At 47.9% G+C, this 19,622-nt stretch overlaps 5 protein-coding genes and 1 pseudogene across 5 annotated transcripts; 4 read left to right on the top strand and 2 right to left on the bottom strand.

Moving 5' to 3' along the window:
• Positions 1 to 206: 206 nt before the first annotated feature.
• Positions 207 to 2,567, top strand: LOC127771692 (uncharacterized). Its single transcript, XM_052297617.1, has 5 exons — positions 207 to 343; positions 451 to 682; positions 807 to 872; positions 983 to 1,058; positions 2,300 to 2,567. Exons 1-4 carry the CDS (start codon positions 325 to 327, stop codon positions 1,047 to 1,049), a joined length of 384 nt encoding a protein of 127 aa, XP_052153577.1. The 5' UTR covers positions 207 to 324; the 3' UTR covers positions 1,050 to 1,058; positions 2,300 to 2,567.
• A 455-nt stretch (positions 2,568 to 3,022) lies between these two features.
• On the bottom strand, positions 3,023 to 4,326 carry LOC127770912 (probable isoaspartyl peptidase/L-asparaginase 2; annotated as a pseudogene).
• A 1,733-nt stretch (positions 4,327 to 6,059) lies between these two features.
• Positions 6,060 to 7,656, top strand: LOC127771895 (uncharacterized). The gene is made up of 2 exons (XM_052297842.1): positions 6,060 to 6,602; positions 6,738 to 7,656. The coding sequence occupies exons 1-2, from the start codon at positions 6,111 to 6,113 to the stop codon at positions 7,395 to 7,397; spliced, it is 1,152 nt and encodes a 383-aa protein (XP_052153802.1). The 5' UTR covers positions 6,060 to 6,110; the 3' UTR covers positions 7,398 to 7,656.
• A 1,095-nt stretch (positions 7,657 to 8,751) lies between these two features.
• On the top strand, positions 8,752 to 10,243 carry LOC127771573 (mavicyanin-like). The gene is made up of 2 exons (XM_052297499.1): positions 8,752 to 9,017; positions 9,667 to 10,243. Exons 1-2 carry the CDS (start codon positions 8,822 to 8,824, stop codon positions 10,044 to 10,046), a joined length of 576 nt encoding a protein of 191 aa, XP_052153459.1. The 5' UTR covers positions 8,752 to 8,821; the 3' UTR covers positions 10,047 to 10,243.
• Positions 10,244 to 14,318: 4,075 nt separating this feature from the next.
• Positions 14,319 to 15,476, top strand: LOC127770338 (stellacyanin-like). Its single transcript, XM_052296005.1, has 2 exons — positions 14,319 to 14,749; positions 14,851 to 15,476. Exons 1-2 carry the CDS (start codon positions 14,578 to 14,580, stop codon positions 15,234 to 15,236), a joined length of 558 nt encoding a protein of 185 aa, XP_052151965.1. The 5' UTR covers positions 14,319 to 14,577; the 3' UTR covers positions 15,237 to 15,476.
• Positions 15,477 to 16,295: 819 nt separating this feature from the next.
• Positions 16,296 to 17,446, bottom strand: LOC127770337 (classical arabinogalactan protein 9-like). The gene has a single exon (XM_052296004.1). It carries the CDS (start codon positions 17,343 to 17,345, stop codon positions 16,449 to 16,451), a length of 897 nt encoding a protein of 298 aa, XP_052151964.1. The 5' UTR covers positions 17,346 to 17,446; the 3' UTR covers positions 16,296 to 16,448.
• Between the last annotated feature and the right edge of the window lie 2,176 nt (positions 17,447 to 19,622).

The raw sequence follows: 19,622 nt of genomic DNA, 5'->3' as shown, positions 1-19,622 counted from the left end.
GGACCGCACAATGTTGGGCCCATATGTCATGGAGGAAACCCACCAGTGCGTAGGGGTAGGTTTGCCTGTCGTGGCTGGAAAGAAAGAGTTCGAAGCCAATCCCAACCAAGGCGCGGGCTCCAATGCTCTGTACTGCCCACGTGACCGGTGGCTTCAACTATAAAAGCACCTCACCGCCTCGCAACCCATTCCTCGCCTCGCCTTCCTCTCCGGCCACCGCCGCTCCGCTCCCTCACCAACTCAATCTCGAGCTCTCCGCGGCGAAAAGCTAGGGTTTCCTCTCACCAAGCCGGCAAGCCCGGTTCCTCCTTCCCCCACGCGGCGATGAAGAACGCGCCGAGATGTTTGTGCCCCCTCGTCTCCAAATGCGGTTTTACCTTCGGTTTGGTTGGTTTCTTTGTTTCGATTGGATTTTTGGTTTCTAATGTCTCGCTGGGTGTGTGCGCGCAGATCGATTTGGGGGCGCCGGGTTCCTGGAGCTCGAGCGAGGCTACCAGCCGTGGGTGATCCCCAAGTCCGAGGCGCGAGGCGGAGCCGGCCACGCCGTGAAGAAGGTGAAGCGCTGGCTGAGGAAGATGGACGAGCAGATGGACTACGAGTTCTACGACTGGAACCTCCGCTCCTACCGCTTCAAGTCGCCCTTCGATCGCCGCCCGCTCGTCGGCCCCCGTGAGCGCTGCAGGTATATATCTCGTTTTGCTCGCTTGCTCCCGTTGGATGAGACGCGGTTGATGGGATTTTGGGGGCTTATTTCGGACGGGTCGCCGTGCGATCGTCGGTGTTTTGCGGTTTTTCCCCCTGTGCAGGAAAAACGCCGCGAAGCGCACCCTCCGTTTGGTCGGGCTCACCGACCCGGACTACCTGCTTCAGTGGTGGGCGACCGCAACTTGATCTGTTCTTTTCTGTAGGTGATCGAGGTGGTAGTTCTAACGCTACTTGTTGCTGATGTTATCTGTTTGTTTCTCCTGGTGTGTTATTGCAGTGAGGACGCTGCATTTGGTGATTGGGAGGACAGCTGTGAGGACGAGGATGAGGTCTTCGAGTGGTAGTACCATCAGGTTGTGATTCTGCTCATTCTATTGTCGATCAAAGCTTTGTGTTTTGATTTGTTCCTGCTGTGGATCGAGTAGCACACCTTTGCAATAGATGGAATCCATTCTCAGAATGCCATTGCAGCTTGTGTCGTTTGATCGATGGACACTCCATAGAGCAGAATCCATTCCAGCAATCCAACTTTGCTTTGCTCCTGTTCTGTGGAGTACGAATATAGATTGAATTGCAGAGGATACTAAATCTATAATCATCATACTGAAATAGTTGTGTGTTTATTGTGCAACTTGTGTTGTTTGATCAGTGGACGCTCACTACAGTAGAATGCATTGATTTGCTCCTGTTATGTGTAGACTGTAGTAGGAGTACAGATTTGACTTGCAGAGGATACTTAATAGATACTTCTCAAATTGAAATGGTTGTGGATTTGTGCAACATGTAAATATATAATGGTTATTTTGTCCTAATACAGTTATACTCTACGTTAGTCAAGAACTTTCAGATGGTTTCGTAGTTAATTTGTGTTTCAGAGTTGGGTATAGTTTGAAGGTCCACTTATTCATTGCTTCCTGATTAGTCTAGTAACATGTGAATATACAAGATAATCTTAGGATATCCATATGTCCTTACTTCCCAATTTAGATCATTCTGCATGTTATTATAGACCCAAATGTATACTGTGCATTGATCCTGCCACAACAACATAAATTTGCTGATGTGATCATTCTCACTGCAAGTGCGTTCAATATTTTTTTTAACAAAGGTGCATTCAACAATAGGCTAAAGGTTAGAATTAAAATTATCTTTGCTTGGACCGGTGCCATTGCCATTTTGAACATTGTACTACTTAGTTTTTTTTTTATCTGGGCTGTGCAGTTTGTTGCTCCCATTTACAGTATCAATATCTACATGTCTAAAAAAAACAGTATCAATATCAGTTTTACCCCTATGATCACCTTAGCCTTAAGAATCAGGAGGGTGTTTTTTGTTACCAGGACCCCATTTTTTTTACCTGTACAAAATCAATCCAATACATGTTTGGTATGAAATTGATGAATGTTAATTCTGTTTTTTTTTTTTGGGGCAACACGTTAACTCTGTTCAAGCCTGTATTTATGGTTATAAGCATCTATTTGTTGTTTGCCCTTAAAGAACTTTTGAGGTTCTAGCACAACATCAGCTACCTTCATGCATACATCAAATTTGTAGTTTAGCTAATTGGCTTACAAGTTCTTTTGTTGCTATGCAGCAAACCAACAGATCGAGCAAGGGAGTAAGTAGTACAGTTGGAGGATGGCCTTTGTCTCAAGAAGTTGGACGCACATATCTGACAAGTAGTAGCAGTAGTGGTAGTATGTTTTGAGTACCAGAAACTTCCTGCTGAGAGAGAGAGCGTCGGTCTGTAATAATAGTTTTTGCACTCTCCGTTCCCAAATCCTTTCTCATCACGTATTCGCAATGTGACAATGTCGGATATTTCTCCAATATTATCTGCAGAAAACAACTTTTTTGCTCTACTTGTCGTCTCATTCACATGACCATATCTTGATAATTTAGGCCAATGCATCAGCATGTCATCTCGACAAACTGATACCACAAGGAATGCACGAAATGGCACTGTGAGGAGGGTAACTGTTTTAACAGCTCGAGTGGACGTCCACCTATTTATTACATGTCATCTAAATGATTATGAAAAATTTTCTATCTTGTCAATTTTCTTGAAATTTTTTCGTAACCATTTAGATGACATGTAATAAACGGATGGACGTCCACTCGAGCTATTAGAATCCATATCCCTGTGAGTAACTAAATCGTGAGTCAGTTATCCTAAAGACCACAAACACCGCATGTAGCATGTGCACCCTTGAACCAAATCAAAAAAATGTACAAAAAAGAATAGGAAAAATCGATAATCTGAGTTGCTTGCTCAACCTCTGTTTGTCTTAAGTATACTAATACAAGAGGCACCAGTTCATTCCGCAATCCCACAAGGCATCCAGCTCTGGACCTTGTCATGATCGCCTTGTCCAGAATGACGCTGGACTGGATGGCCTACAACAGTCTGATCTGGCAAACCAGTTATAATTATTCGGTCAGTCCGCTCCCTAAATCAAATAGTAGGGTGTGTTTAGTTTACACAAAATTAAAAGTTTGGTTGAAATTGACAAGATGTGACGGAAAAGTTAGAAGTTTGTATGTATAGGGAAGTTTTTGATGTGATGAAAAAGTTGGAAGATTGAAGAAAAATTTTGGAATTAAACTCGGCCTAAGCCTAATTTAGAACTCTCTCTGTTCCTGAAAGGAAAAAGTCCACTTTGACTCCCTTAAAAGTCACCCGAATCTAATCCGTGACCCTCAACCGTAAAACCGGATAGGATGACTCCCCGAACTATTCAAACTAGTGCAATTTGACTCCCTGGGCGGTTTTGCTGACGTGGCAGTATTGACCCGGTCTTCATCCCACGTGGCGCTTATGTGGCATTACAATAAAAAATATTTTGTGGGACCCGTCTGTCATTTACACAAAAAATATATTATGGGACCCACATGTCATCCTTTCTCTCTCCAACCTTCTTCCTCCCCCTCTCTCTCCCTTCTCTATCTTTTCTCTTGCAACCGCACCCGCTGAACATGCCGGTGTAGTTGAACCCGTGCGCCACCTCGCCGGTGCCGGACACCGCGATGAGCCCGATGAGCCCTTCGTCCAGCCGTTCCTTGATGCAGTAGTCGATGGCCTCCTGCAGCCCGGCGCCCCTGAACTCCATCACGGCAGCGACGTCGCGCGCCAGCGTGGAGCGTATGATGGCCTCGCCTTCCCCCGACCCGATCAACGGCGAGTCGCCGATGCGCCCGGTCATCTTGTTCATCAGCCCGCTCGTGGACATGGCCGCCGCGGTGTGGCCGTTTGAGTGCACCACTGCGCAACCCACCGTCTCCGGCGCGGGATACGGCAGTCAAACTGCTTGTACCAATTAATCACAGGATGTCACGGTTAGATGTTAGCAATTTTCATAGGCGAATTGGTAACATGAGTCGATGCGCTGATCGACGAACCAAGATGCTGTTGGCCTCCTTGGCGAGCTTCAGCATGCCGACGTTGTCCTCGGTGATGAAGTAGCTATTGTCCACGACCTCAAGACCTTGCAAACACTGACCACAAAGAAAAAAATCAGACCAGTCCACGACCTCAAGATCTGCAGAACTCGGGTGGACCACGCTGGTAGGACGGATTCGTCCTGCAGCTGCTGGTCCTGCCAAAATTCGACTGTATTCCATGGCGGCTGCGCCTTGCTACCCCACACCGGCGCTGCACTTTCATCTGCTAGGCAATGCTGTGCACATGCATGTTCTCTGGGCAGAAAGAAACAAAGGTGGCACCCCCTGCCGGCGCAGACTGGGAGGCACGGCTGGGGTCGGCGGCGTCTCAGGCTTCGTCGTCTGCATTAGCCTTCTCCTTTGTCCCAGCTTGGCGCGGCACCATCGTGGAGGAGGCCATCGGCCGGACGCCCCCGCCTTCTCCGGCGAGCTGAGGCCGTCGCCGCTCCACCGCCTCTCCTCCGGCTCTCTGCCGTCGCCGCCGAAGCCGCCGCTCGACCCGCTCAAGTTCCTTCCTCAGCGCCGGCCCTCACCCTGCCGCCGCCGCCGCTCCAGATTCTGCACACCGAATCTAGAGGAAGAGAAACATACAGAGAAGGGAGAGAGAGAGGGAAAGGAGGATAGATAGAGGATGACATGTGGGCCTCGCAATTTTTTTTCCATGTGAATGACGAATGGAGCCCATATAGTTTTTTATTTTAATGCCATATAAGCGCCACATCAATAACACAGATCAGGTCAACATCGCCACGTCAACGCCACGTCAGCAAAACCTCCATCCAAAACCACCGAGGAGTCAAATTGCACTGGTTTGAATAGTTCAGGGAGTCATCCTATCCGGTTTTATGGTTGAGGGTTATGGATTAGATTCGGATCACTTTTAAGGAAGTCAAAGTGGACTTATTCGTTCCTGAAAAACTGAACTGACTTGTTTGAACAGACAAAATCTGGGAAACTATTTCAAGGCCCCAAGATCCTGGCATATCAAAGTGGATGGGCCGTGGTTGAGGCCCATCTAAGATTCATGTGGACGGGCGCACGGCAAAAGCCGGCGGCGGACAACCTTCTGAAAAGGTGCTGGCTCGACCAAGCCGTGACCGTGTGCCCGCTGACCGCTGTGCACTGCTGCACATGAATCTTGCTTGCGTCTTTTCTTCAAGGTTATCTTTTTTGTCCCTTTTTTTATTTTTGCAGGGAAAGGAATGTGTTATCTTATCGCAAATTTGGACAGCGTTCAACGGTTCAAGAATTGGACAGGCTAACCTCCCCATTTCCCCAATCGCACAGCAACAAGACGATAGCATTGCGAACATGATAGCTATTCACTTATTTGCAGATTAAATTACGAAGGCCAGGAGAAGAGACTTCGACGCAATAATAGTTCTTACTTCATGGTCAATCCGGGAAGAAGGGAATTAACAGTGTATTTCAGTCACTGTCTGCATCCCCTGAAGAAGTCACGTAGCGTGTTAAAGAAGAGCTCCGATTCCCCTAGGAAGAGGCACACGCACCGGTTGGTCATCATCCACATAGTATAAGCATGACCTTAAGTACTCCCGCGAAATACTAAACCATCAAATTGACATGAGTAGCTCGCCAAATCCAAACTACATCTGTCCAAAACAAGACTGAATAATGTTCACATCATATGATGGATGTACGGCTCACCCTCAAAGTCAAACAAGTTCGATATGACATAAATAAAAATTGACCCCGTATACGATCATCTGTTAGCTACCGTATATCCGATGTATTATGTATACATTCTCTAGTCGTTTGTAAGATTTTACTTCCAAGCATGTATGATTCTCATTTGGATACGTACATCGCTACAGCATGGATGCAGACAGATATAAATTGAGCGACTTCCAGAGTGATCAGCACTACACATCTCATCTCCAAGGAAAAAGTCACTCGCCTAGTCGCCTAGCTCACTGGGCTTAGCAGTTTAGCGAGTGACCGAAATGGCAGCCATGACAGCTACAATGATCCACGTCGAGTCCATGCAGACCGCCGTGCCGACGCGGATCACGGGGGCGGGGCGGACGCTGCCCGTCGCCGTGTCCGGAGGGGAGGCGCCGCCGCCGCTCACCGCCGCCTCGCTGCAGCGCCGCTTCCGCGCGGTGCTCTACTACCGCGGCATCGAGCAGCTGCAGGCGGAGGAGGAGGAGGAGGAGCGCGCGGTGTGGGTGAAGGAGTCGCTCAGCGCGTCGCTCGCCGACCACCCGGAGATGGCCGGGCGGCTGCGGCGCCGCGACGACGACGACGGCGGAGTGCGGGGCCCGTGGGAGGTGAGGCTGAACGACAACGGCGTGCGGCTCGTGCAGGCGTCCGTGGACATGCCCATGTCCGCGTTCCTGGAGGCCAAGGACCTGGCGCGCAGGGAGGCCGCGCTCGCGCTCTGGACCGACGTGGACGTGCACGAGCCCGAGTTTTGTGCCCCCTTCTTCATGCAAGTACGTAGTTGTACGTCTTTTTTACGTGCTTCGTGTGTTTCGAAACCTTCTGGCACGCTGGTGGTTTGGGTCAAGCCAAGTTAGCTACCACACAAGACAAAGCTGACACGGTTCACACTGCTTTGCATGTTGCAGCTGACTCGATTCCAGGACGGAGGCTACGCCATCGGCGCGAGCTGCAGCCTGCTGCTCGCCGACCCGCTGTCTCTCGTCGACTTCCTCAAGGCGTGGGCTCGCACGCACGCGGAGATGCGAGCGCGGGGCAAGCCCGTCGCGCCACCGGCGGTGATACAGTACGCGCGCTACCTCCAAAGCCCCGGCGCCGCCGCCGCCGCCGTCGTCAGGCGCCTCAAGTCCGTTCCCCTCGACTCCTGCTCCGCCGCCGCCGCCACGACCATGCTCTTCAGGGCCGCCGCCGGTGCGCAGGTCGACCGCCACGCGCTCGCGGCGGCCTGCGTCGACCAGGCCGTCGAGACGCTGGGCGGCAACGCCAGGAAGCCGCCGCGGCTCACCGTCCTCGCGGCCGGTGGCTCGGGAGAGCTGCGCGTCGAGGCGTGTGGATGCGGGGACGGGGAGGAGACGACGACGCCGCCGCCGCCGTCGCGGGGCCATCACGCGCTCCGGGCCGCGTACTGGGGTGACCTCGGTCTCGGGGAGATCGCGCTGGACGGGAGCGAGCCCGTGCACGTGTCGTGCACCGTCGTCTCGCCGTGCGCCGACGAGGGCCTCGTCGTCTTGATGGCGCCGGCCGGCGGCGCCGAGCTCTTGATCAGCGTGACTGTTCCGAACTACTAGGAAAGAACAAACAAACGTTCGTAAATGACATGGGAGATAGAACATGTCGACTGTCGTAGCAGTTTGCAGATTTGGTTTGGAAATGTTGCATGCAATGCAGTAGTTGAATCGTCGTACGTGTTGTCGTCATTTTTCTGAAAAAAAAAAGGCATTACCTTTTTAATGTACCGCGAAGGTTTGATGATGATCAGCGAAACATTTGTTGTAGTAATACCATGTGTAAAGGTTTGGTTTATATTCGCATTTAAGAGGGACACGATTTTTTGGTCGCAAGTTTCATTGTGCAAAAGTGACAGATTAGACACCGTTTGATCGAGGGGAAATCTTAGCCGGGCCGTCGATCTAGGGGTAATCGTGAAGGTATGGAAATCCTGTCTTCTTCGGTTATAAGCCATGTCGGTGTATGTACGGCCACCTTACCGGTTTAAGAAGCGAAGCAAAGACGTTCGATGACAACTCATGCCGTCGTACGAGAAGATTAGCAAATCGAAGCACAAAAATAGTCTGATCAGTTCATGGGCCGTGCTTCTAGTGCAGCTTCTTTTACGGCGAACACTTCTGATCCACTAGATTTAATTTGAACCTTTCAACTAAATTTTTAAAACTTTTAACTCGAAATTTAAAATTTTGAACTTTATTTAAAAATAATCTGAAGTCAAAATTTTGAATATTTCAACTTAATTCTATTAAATCTTTAAACTCATTTATTAAAAACTTCTAACTCAAAATTTTAATCTAAATTTAAAACCTTCAACTCATATATAATAACTTTCAATCAACTATCTATTTATTATTTTTATTTTAAAAAGTAATGCTAAATACTACACCAAGCAATGATGTGAACGTAACTCAACTAATAGATTCCCTGTGGTGAAATCATTCTATTCGAATTTAATTTCTAGATTTGACACGATGCTCGCTTCGCGTTAAATTAGGTGATACGTCATCCTCGTGTGCGCGGTCGTGGCCGCGGTGCGGTGCGGGCATGTGGGTGGCGAGCTGCACTCGCGACGCTACCATTTCCGTCCGTTTGTTCAACCAACTCTCATCTGCTTCACGGACTGCGCCTCTGTTTTACACTACCGACCATTTCTATTTCTGGCCCTTTTTCTGCTGTTTATGTCCATGGACAAAGCAAACGTTTAGGCACTAAACCCGTCCGTACGCACGCATCGACGGCATCGTGCAGGGCGATCTACAAAAGTGGCCAATTAGATGAGTTAGGTAAGTGATAAAGCATTCGTAACTAAGCTTGTACAGTGTACTACAGATCAGTATACCCCAAAGGCAAGGCGAGGAGAGCCAATCGACACGCTGATTAATTATTTGGCAAAATCGCGCTATATAAATGGGCGAGCTCTCGAGCGTCAGATATATATCCTGCAGTCGCGGCCATTAGCCGGTCATCGTCATCGTCTCTCTCCATGCAAAAACATACAGGTACGTCTCGCCAGATGGCCGGCCTTCTCCCCGGCGTGCTCGTGGCCGTTCTCCTCGCCGCCGCCGCGGCGCCGGCGTCTGCGAAAGACTACACCGTCGGCGACTCGTCGGGGTGGACTACCGGTGTGGACTACACCGCCTGGGCCAGAGGCAAGACGTTCAACATCGGCGATACGCTATGTAAGTGAAAGGCCTAATATATTCAGTTATCACGTAATCCTTCTAGTACAACGCTATAAAGTCTAGATGGGATTAGACTTATTCTAGTACAACGCTATAAAGTCTAAAATATATACACTTTTATTATTTCTTTTAGATAAGATGGATAAATTGATAGTGTTTACGTGCTAAATTAAATTATTAACTGAAACCCAAAGAATTATTTTAATACATTGGTTGTTTGTATAAATATACTCCCTCTGTACCAAAATTATAGGACGTCCCTTTTTAAGGAAAATTAAACTCGGTAGCTTTTGACTAATAACCATACTAATTATATCATCATACGTGTTATGTCACCAGATTAATATTTTGAAGTACTTTCATATAATGTTAATTTCATATTTGTTGAGAACATAAAATAAAATAAAATAATGATCAAACTATGTTATTGAAAACCGTGTAAAAAAACTAAAAGCTTTATAATTTGGGACAGAGGGAGTAGTTCTTTGGTTTTCTTCGTATGGTGGATGAGTTAATTTATTGTTGATTTCGATAGCAAAGAAATACATATTAAACTTACGGATGAAAGAAGTATATATTGTACACGAGTGGGTCCCATTGTTCAGTGGCTAACTCTCGTGTGGTCGTACACGTGGCGTGGTGGCAGTGTTCCAGTACACCAGCGCGGGGCACTCGGTGGTGGAGGTGAGCGAGGCGGACCACACCTCGTGCTCGGCGGCGAACCCGCTGCGGTCGTACAAGGACGGGACGACCATCGTCACGCTAACCAGGTCGGGCACCCGCTACTTCATCTGCGGCAGCACGGGCCACTGCGGCGCCGGCATGAAGCTCACCGTGACGGTCGCCTCCCTCTCCGGCAGCGCCACCGGCGGCACGAGGCTGGCGAAGCCGTCGTCGTCCGACGCGGACCCGACGACGACGACGACGACCAGGACCTCGTCGGCCACGGGCGGCGCCACTGGCAGCTGGGCCCCGCGCACTGCCACGTGGCTGCTGTTCTTCGCCGCCGTGGGGGCCTTGCTGTGATAGGCTGATCGTATGGCCGCTTGGAAAGAGGCAGTGCTGTTCCTTGTGTGTGTCTGAGCTGCATATCATTTTTAGTTTTGTATTATGAGACAACTACGTAGTGTAGTGTGTTTCTCAAATAATCTTTGTGGAGTGTCCGCTTAATTATATGGTACCGAATTCTTGTATCTTGTTGTTTCTTGGAGGCAATAAAATCTTTTAAAGAAAAAAAATATCATTAACAAGTATAGGGATGCAATATTTGGTGATGGCCGTATGCTCATCCTAAATTGTTTTGTGCATTCTTTACTAGAGAATCAGTGTCATCACCGTTCTACATGGAATTTTATTTATTGCAACATTCATAACTTGAACCCAGTCCAAGGCGCAAGGTATAGTTCCCTTGAAGAAATAAACAGAAAAAAGTACATAGTAGGTGACGTATAATAATCACTAGAAACCTAAACGTTGAACCATATTTTAGGACCAACCATACTACCAGTTTAGTCTAGCAACAAGTTCGTTCACCATACAATCTTGAGAGCATGATTTGGAGGGAATGCCAGAATAGTCGGAAAAGGCTGATTTTTTCATACGGGCCGGGCAGCCAATCAGCCATGGTGTAGCACGGTGTGGCCGTGTGGGCCGTATGGCCCATCCGCTGTTTTAAGCAACAGTTGTACTTTTCGTGGCTAAAACTGGGGGGCCCTTCTAATGGGCAATCGATCGCCAGCGATCGCGTTGGGCGATCAGTTCGCCCCCCCCCCCCCCTTCTAATGGGCGATCGATCGCCAGCGATCACGCTGGGCGATCAGTTCACCCCCCTCCCCCCCTCCCCCCATACTCATCCCTCTTCTCCCTCCTTCCTCCTCCCCTTCTTCTCTTCCTATTACAGTACACCGCACAAATTTTTTTAAAAAAACAAAAAGTTAGAAAAATTTATGTATAGAAATACTATATATAAAAAATTTGAATTCAAATTCAAAATTGAATCGGGTATGTAAACTTTTGACTTATAAACTTTGGGTCTATAAACTTTAAGTGTATAAACTTTTAGATGTATAGAAATACTATATATATAAAATATTTGAATTCAAATTTGAATCGGGTATGTAAACTTTTGAATTATAAACTTTGGGTCTATATACTTTAGGTGTATAAACTTTTAGATGTATAGAAATACTATATATAGAAAATATTTGAATTCAAATTCAAATTTAAATCGGGTATGTAAACTTTTGACTTATAAACTTTGGGTCTATAAACTTTAGGTGTATAAACTTTAGGTGTATAAACTTTAGATGTATAGAAATACTATATATAAAAAAATATTTGAATTCAAGTTCAATTTTGAATCGGATATATAAACTTTTGACTTATAAACTTTTGGTCTCTAAACTTTGGATGTGTAAACTTAAGGTGTATAAACTTTAGTTGTATAAATTTACTAAAATAGGAAAGTAATGCGGTGCCAAAAAAGAAAACCATGTGGAGGGGGGAGGGAGGGAGGGGGGAGGGGATCGATCGCTACCCCATCCCCATAGCGATCGATCGCCCATCAGCATTCCTGAAAACTGGGTGCTTCTCAAAAAAATTATTCGGCGATCCAACCGGAAGTTCTAATGGCCGATTGATCGCCTACCAATTGGGTAGCGATCAGATCCTTCCTCCACCCGGTTTTCTTTTTGGCACCGCATTACTTTCCTATTTTAGTAAATTTATGCAACTAAAGTTTGTACACCTAAAGTTTACACATCTAAAGTTTAGAGACTTCAAATTTGAATTTGAATTCAAATATATTTTATATATAGTATTTCTATAAATCTAAAGTTTATAGACCCAAAGTTTACAAGTCAAAAGTTTATATATCCGATTCAAATTTGAATTTGAATTCAAATATTTTTTATATATAGTATTTCTATACATCTAAAGTTTATAGACCCAAAGTTTATAAGTCAAAAGTTTATATACCCGTTTTCAAATTTGAATTTGAATTATATCCGATTCAAATTTGAATTTGAATTCAAATATTTTCTATATATAGTATTTCTATATATCTAAACTTTATACACCTAAAGTTTATAGATCCAAAGTTTATAAGTCAAAAGTTTGCATACCCGATTCAATTTTGAATTTGAATTCAAATTTTTATATATAGTATTTCTATACATAAATTTCTATAGCTTTTGTTTTTTTAAACAAAAATTGTGGTGTACTGTTGTAGGAAGAGAAGGAGAGGATGGAGGAGCGTATATGCGGGGGAGGGACGGACGGGTAGGGACGCAGCGATCACTTGCCCATTAGAAGCACCCCGATCCAACGACCTAGAAAACAATAAATCGGAAAACTCCATTCTTACGGAGACTGCCTATTTGCCATTTGACAAGAAAACACTTTAAAAAATCTAGCAAATTTTAAACTGTTAAATTTTGAGATTCTTTTAGTACCCCATAAAGCCATTACTCTCTCCTCACTCCTAGTGCCGCTGCGAGTCCAAGAATCACTTGACTGCCATCACCTCCGCTGCTAGCCGGTCTTGATGGCTGGCACCAATTAACAACAACAGCGAGGCCCTCCCCGACTGAGTGAGGGTCCTCTGCAGTACTGATGGTGCAGTACTACTCACTGACATGTGGGCCCCACAGACCCTCGGGCCCACATGTCAGTGAGCAGTACTGCAGAGGATCTGGATTGTCCCCGACTAGGCTCCTCCCTCCCTTATCCTTAAGTTGTCAATGGCGAGGTGTCTCTGCCCTACCATCTTTTCCATGTCTGTGGCCCCGTCCAAGCACCACCTCATAACTGCAAGCTCCGCTTGTTCTCGCCGCCTACCCACATTCGCCCCTCCAAATATGTTAAATCAGGATCCAAAATTGGTAAGAAATCCCACTGAGTTTTTTGTCGAATGCCATTTAACAAAAAAAAAATATGTTTGTTTGAACTTAAAAGCAAACTCAATTTGGTATAGAACTATAGAAGGATTGGTTAGAGCATCTCCAGCAGTAGTCCCTATTTTAGAGTCCTCAAAGGTTGAATGAGGGCTGCTCCCATTTCCTAAGAATTCAAAAATTACCTCCAACTCTACCAGCAGGCCCTATTTCTTAGCCCCCATTTCTTTTTCTCTTGTATTTCTGATTATACTCTATGCTTACACCTAGTTTAACATAGTAATAATTCAAATACGAATATTTCTAATGCATAGAATTCAATTGTATTCAAATCCATAATTTTAAATACCATAATTCAAATTCAAAATTCTCAAACATGGGAGTGAAATCCTACTGGCAAGTATTAAAGACACTACGTAGTTCAATTAAATAAGAACTATAATCAATAGATAAGATTAACTCTATACCTTTTCCAATCTAATCTATCTGAGAAACTTCAGAAAGAGCTTAAATCCTCCTAGAAAAAAAAAAACCTTGAAGTTAAACTTCAACTCACAACTGACACAAAAGAACAACACTGCAGAATAATCTTTGAAGGAACTACTGCGTAATTGCAAGCAGCCTAATTGTCTCAACCTACCAAGCACCACAAACCTTAAAGGAACAGAACAATAATTTTTATACCATGATCGTTTAGAACCACAGTTAGCCATAAACCAATCGAGAGCAGGATTGTTTAAAACATGTTTATGATGGTCATGAATTTCAGAACATTCTTGTCTACCATATAGTGCATCAGTGTGCGAACTGATCAAGGACCACGAAAAAACAAGCAAGCGGACATGCGAACGACAAGCAGTGGCCGGTGGAGGTACTGGATAGTTGCACCGTCGGCCACGAGCGACGGAACCAGCGAGCTGGCGAAGATCGGCGCCATGGCCGCCATTCCGCGGGAGGGATGATCTACAGCCCCCAGGCCTAGGGGCTGCGGAGGGGTATTTGAGGTCCTTCCTATTTTAGGGCCTATAGTAGGGGCTTTGCTAGAGTTTATTTTTTTGTCCCTAGCACCTAAAAACTGTTTAGGAATTGTATTTAGGGTCTCTGTTGGAGATGCTCTTATCTTGCACACTGAGCGTCTGAGCCCCAAGTCCCTGGACTTTCTCACTGGACCAAACCTGTTCCTTTCCCCTTTGATTGGAGGAGCTGTCGATTACAACCAGCCAGGGAAAACATACTCCCATGGAGGAGATTGCCTACTCCCATGATATCAGCACACAAACACGAATCTAAAACAGGGGGAAACCGCTTAACCGCCAATACTTTTTGCACCAAACCTCACCAAACGAACCCCGGAAGACCACCAATTCAGAATTTCAGTTCGAATCGCCTTCACCGTCTGAACCGCGTCAACACAAGCTGACTTGTCTCATTGCCTGCGTGTGTCGCCTGCAGCTTGCTTGTGACGCCTCCCAATTCTTTAACATGCCTGCAATGCATGCAACCTAGCGACATCCCCTATACAATATTAACAGTTAGGTGATCCATCCTCAACAAGAACCTCCTACATATCGAGGGATTTGGCAGGCATGGTCACCCATTAGATTCCTATCGAGCGAGCCACAGTTTCGCACATCACGTACGTACCCGTGGCTTGGCCCCCTCCAATGGCTCAATCCTGCCTGGCTCTCGCGGTGTGCGTCCTGCTCGTGCACGGCGGCGCGGCGAGGGTAGCCGAGGCGGCGTCGTACAACGTCGGCAACAGCGCCGGCTGGGACATCAGCGCCGACTTCCCGTCCTGGCTCGACGGCAAGTCGTTCTTCGTCGGCGACACTCTCGGTAAGCGCCCTTGATTTACCAGCAGTTTTGGATTGTTTGCAATTTTGCATGCTATCCAACTCCAACTCACCTGTGTTTTTGTGATCGATCGGCCGGTGCAGTGTTCCAGTACTCGAAGTACCACACGTTGAGCGAGGTCGACGAGGCGGGGTACAGGAACTGCAGCACGGCCAGCGCGGTGCTCTCCAGCAGCGACGGCAACACGACGGTGGCCCTCACGGCGCCCGGCGACCGCTACTTCGTCTGCGGCAACGAGCTGCACTGCCTCGGCGGCATGAGGCTTCACGTGCCCGTCTCCGAGCCGGCCTCACCGGGCGGGGCCGGCGCGACGCCGGCGAGCCCGGGCGGCGGCGGCGCCCTCTCCCCCGGCGCGGCCGGCGACGCGGGCGTCCCGACGCTCGACCTCGGCGGGTCCCCCCGGGGGACGGTGGGGCCCGCGGTGGCCACGTGGCTGTGCATCATCGCTGCAGCCCTGTTTGTATGGTGACGATTGATGACGAAGATTGAAGGGCAAGCGGAGTCAGTTTACGAATTGCACGAAATTCATTCATGCGTTTGCAAATCGGAGTCTGTGAGTTTTTGGGCGCTGTGGTGTTTTTTTTGGCACGTATTCGTAGTACTTTTCTGGGTTGGGCCGGGCCGGTGTTTTCAGGCTGGTTTGGGCTGAAGCCCGATAAGAATAGAAGAAATGAATTTGACCTTCAACGCAGTCGCGGTTCGGCTCACCGACAACGCAGTCGCAGTCCTGCCTTTGGTACACCGAAAGCGTACTACCAAAACGATCACGCAGATCCAATGCATACGTGTGTCCCGTCTCTGCCTGCTGCTCTGTTCGTCGGTTCGTGGTTTGTACGATTATATGGCGTCTCTCCCCCACAAGGCCACACACGTACTCCACCAACCGTGGTGTGTGACAATTGCACGCATGTTCTTGTGTCCCCCAACGCGCTACCATCGGTCACGGATTAATCCGTGCAACTCCTTTGCACCGGATCTTGTTTTAACCTGGCCGTGCCTGTGTGAGTCCTGGTTATTTATACTGTGCAAACGGCTTTCGGCTCGTTTGTTCGCTCTGTTACCGAGAATACGCTTCTGCCCGGAGTTGCGCACAAAACTTTCTAGTCTGACAGTGGATTTCAAACTCTCTAATTGTTTGTACGTATGTCATTAAATAATTGTGAAAATATTTAAAAAGACTAAGAAGATATATTAACATGTGATATATCACTTTACAAATATATAAATTAAAATTTAACTTTTACAAGTTGAAAAATATATATATTATATATAGTTAACGTATATTTACAATTAAATGTGTTTCTTTCGTTGTAACATGTAGAGATTAAATTTGATCTTGCATGTTTATAAAATGATACATCATATGTTCAATACAACATTTTAGTTCTTCTTAATTTTTCTCATAACCATTTGAGTGACATCTCGTGTGTCAATTGCAAAATGCAACATGAGTCTATCAGATATACACACAAGTTTCTATCTACGGCGCAACTGTAGGATATCCCGATCCATATTTATCATCCATAAATGATAAAAAAAGAAATAAATAACCAATTTATCGTACACCAAGAATCATACATGCAGACACGCAAAACACAAAAAAGACGACGGGAAAACGATCGAGTAATAACAAAGTTAAACAGAAAACGCGAAAGTAGGCGGTGATGTGACTCAGCTATACTTAAAACAAGGCCACGAGCCCCGCCGCCGCCAATGCCACCAACGCGGCAATGCCGGCGGGCGCGCGCGTCGCCGCTGACTCATCCTCCGACGCCATCGCCGGCGCGAGCGAGGGCCCCGGCGACAGCGAGCCGAGGGGAGACAGCTCCGGTGCCATCAGGGGCGACAGCTCGGGCGCCAAGATGGGCGCCGGGGTCGGGGCCACGATCGGAGCCGGCGCCGGCGATACGGGCGCTGGCGCCGGCGATACGGGAGCTGGCGCGGGGGCCAAGGTCGGCGTGGCGACGGGCGCCAGGACCGGGGCGGCGAGCAGCGGAGCGGGTGCAGACGTCGGTGGCGCGGTGGCCGGAGGAAGCGCCGCCGGTGGAGTGGCGAGGGGCGGGGAGGCCACTGGGGCGGCGACGGTGGGCGGTGTTGCCAGAGGGGGAGCTGCCACTGCCAAAGTAGGCGCGGAGACCGGTGGCGAGGAGGTGGCGGTCGGCGGTGACGCGGCGGCCAGCTGTGGCGCCGCGGCGGCCGTGGTCGGTGGGGCCGCGGCGGAAACCTGTGGCGCCGAGGTGGCATTGGTCGGAGCCGCCGCGGAAACCCGTGGCGCCGAGGCGGCATTGGTCGGTGCTGCGGCGGAGACCTTCGGCGCCTGGGCGGCATTGGTCGGGGCCGCGGCGGAGACCTGCGGCGCCGAGGCGGCATTGGTCGGGGCCGCCGCGGACGACACCTGTGGCGCCGAGGCTGCCGTGGTCGGTGCAGCGGCCGAGACCTGTGGAGACGAGGCGGCGGATGCCTGCGGCGTGGCGGCGCTGAGCGGAGGACCGTTCGACGCCGACGGCGACGAGGCCGGCGACTGCGCGGCGCAGGAGACGAGCAGCAAGCAGAGCGCGAGAGGCCGTAGGAGCGCCATTGCCGCGTCTCTTTCTAACCAGCGACTTAGCTAGCGCGAAGCAGCGAGGTGGTTCTGTGTCAAGTGGCCTAAGCAATGCAGGTACCGAGAGCTCGAGTGACGTATATATATAGCTTGGCGCGCTGCGGCGAAGGCGATCGTGCGCGCGCGTAAAGTCGAGGTGATGGTGAAAGGAAGATCTTAAGCGGCTTAATTTGGAACGTGAAACGAGCTATACTACTTACGTACTCCGTACTACCAACACAATCTTATCGTCTTCGTTTCAAAATATAACAACTTTGTATTAGATATGATATTAGTCTGCTCAGGCTCGTAGTTTTAAGATATGTCACGATCAATTTGTTTGTATATTTTTGACAAAACCTATAATTTTTTTGTAAAACCACTAGATGTCAGTTTGTACAAGCCAATTGGGTTTAACCGGTTTTCGTCTCGAAAAATCGTCGGGTTCATTGGTTTTTTTTGTCGGTTTCGATAAACCGTGAGGAGCGGTTTTCTACTTGACAAAACCCTGCTTACAGCTCAGTGAGTCAGCGTGTTCACCTACTGGTCTTTATGGTGGAGGACAGTAATTCATCAGCATACGCCGCGCGTATTAAAAATTTGTAGCGTACGATGGCCAACCGGCACATGTTCATACGTATTTCTTTCCTCTGCCCTGCACGCGAATACATTTCAGATCTCATGTCCAACAAAATAGTACGATACATTATCGATCCTCCTTGATGCACTACAGTAGTACAGTTTTTCAATGGAAAAATGGTTCCAAACAAAACCATTCCGGATTGCTCGGGAAATGCGTGCACTTGGAGGCGAAGTTTGACAGCGAACTGCGCCTAAAATCTTCGACGCAAGTTCAACCCCTCGGTTAAAAGACTCAAAGAGCTCACCTACTTCTTTCAGCATACCGTGGCTGTTCTAGATTGTTCATTTAGGAGCACTCAATGGATGCAGTCACTCAGAACCGAAAGCAACATGCACGGCTTAGTACACATCTATGATCGATGCATGGTACGTTGCCTTTGGAGCAGGGAGAGGCAAAGAGGGTACATTAAAGCAGGAGCATGAACCGCGGATTAATTAAGCAGTGGTTATGCTGTTGCTAATGCCATAATTTTTTCACAGGAGATTTTTTCAATTAACTTTTTTTTTCCTAACTACTTAACCCTCCTCCTCCTCCTACTGTCCTCTTGCCATTACGCCTGACAGGGACTCGCAAACTAGATCCCTGGCCCAGAACGGCAGCAATGTCTCCATGGACAGCCTGGTTCCTCTTAATAAGGCCTCTCTTCCTCCTTGGACACACTATAGGGCTCACTTGAATTCAAACCTCTGGTACAATGATTAGGCTTATGCATTAGTGCACCACCACCACGTACCCCGTAATTGAGCGCATGATTTGCCTTTTTTTTCGCCTTCCTTTTTCTTCTTATCTTAACGTGGCATGGCGAGAGGCAAGAGCTAGCTAGCTAGCCATGCCAATTTTTGGAGGCTAGGGGGTCCTTACATTGCAAGGAAAGCAACGCCATCCTTTACTTTTGTTCTTTTGCCTTCTCTCCAACCACCATGCTTGTACTATATATGATCACCGGTTCGCCACTCATTTTTTAGGCGATGATCACTTCACTCATTAGACATTAGACATTAGTGGCGCACTACTGATGGTAAATTGGTAAACGCATTTGATCATCTCCAGCACAGTGCATGGAAAATTCCCTACCGGTGGTCATTGGAAGGCAATTCTTCGGACCTTCCAAGTACTAACCATTAATAAAAGCTGCTTCATTTAACAGTTCATGCTTTGCTACAGTTAATAAGCAGCTTGCTTGATTTCTTTGCTGCTGTTAGTATTGCCAAATGGCCATGGACCGACAGAGATGCCGGTGTCCCAAGGTAAACTAACAACAACAACCTGCATGTGCTGATGTGGAGGTGTTGCATGCACAAGGCGATGCTTTGGCCAGTGCCACGCCAGGAGCCAAGCTGACAAACAGTAGCCATTAGTTAGCACCCGTTAAATACTGTACTGGAGCTCACAATTAGGCTGTGTTTAGTTGGATCCAAAGTTTGGATTTTGGTTGAAATTGAAGATGATGTGACTGAAAAGTTGTATGTGTATGATAGGTTGATGTGATGAAAAAGGACTGAAGTTTGGATCCAAACTTTGGATCTAAACACAGCCTTAGCCATCCCGCAGCGTTGTCGGTGGCTTTTGTGCGTAGCCTGTAGCTAGGTAATCAAATCAGCCTGAATGAATGGACATGATGGAGGCAGAGA

The sequence above is a fragment of the Oryza glaberrima genome, chromosome 4 (assembly GCF_000147395.1).
Source record: "Oryza glaberrima chromosome 4, OglaRS2, whole genome shotgun sequence".
Classification (NCBI taxonomy): Eukaryota; Viridiplantae; Streptophyta; class Magnoliopsida; order Poales; family Poaceae; genus Oryza; species Oryza glaberrima.
Note: the sequence above shows the minus strand (reverse complement) of the source record. Positions and strands in the feature narration are given on the sequence as shown.

Coding starts and splice junctions, on each gene's coding strand:
- LOC127771692 (XM_052297617.1), top strand. Junction 683..806: donor GGCCCCCGTGAGCGCTGCAG/GTATATATCTCG, acceptor CCCCCTGTGCAG/GAAAAACGCCGCGAAGCGCA. Junction 873..982: donor CCGGACTACCTGCTTCAGTG/GTGGGCGACCGC, acceptor GTGTTATTGCAG/TGAGGACGCTGCATTTGGTG.
- LOC127771895 (XM_052297842.1), top strand. CDS start 6,111: ATGGCAGCCATGACAGCTACAATGATCCACGTCGAGTCCATGCAGACC. Junction 6,603..6,737: donor GTGCCCCCTTCTTCATGCAA/GTACGTAGTTGT, acceptor TGCATGTTGCAG/CTGACTCGATTCCAGGACGG.
- LOC127771573 (XM_052297499.1), top strand. CDS start 8,822: ATGCAAAAACATACAGGTACGTCTCGCCAGATGGCCGGCCTTCTCCCC. Junction 9,018..9,666: donor CAACATCGGCGATACGCTAT/GTAAGTGAAAGG, acceptor GCGTGGTGGCAG/TGTTCCAGTACACCAGCGCG.
- LOC127770338 (XM_052296005.1), top strand. CDS start 14,578: ATGGCTCAATCCTGCCTGGCTCTCGCGGTGTGCGTCCTGCTCGTGCAC. Junction 14,750..14,850: donor CTTCGTCGGCGACACTCTCG/GTAAGCGCCCTT, acceptor CGGCCGGTGCAG/TGTTCCAGTACTCGAAGTAC.
- LOC127770337 (XM_052296004.1), bottom strand. CDS start 17,345: ATGGCGCTCCTACGGCCTCTCGCGCTCTGCTTGCTGCTCGTCTCCTGC.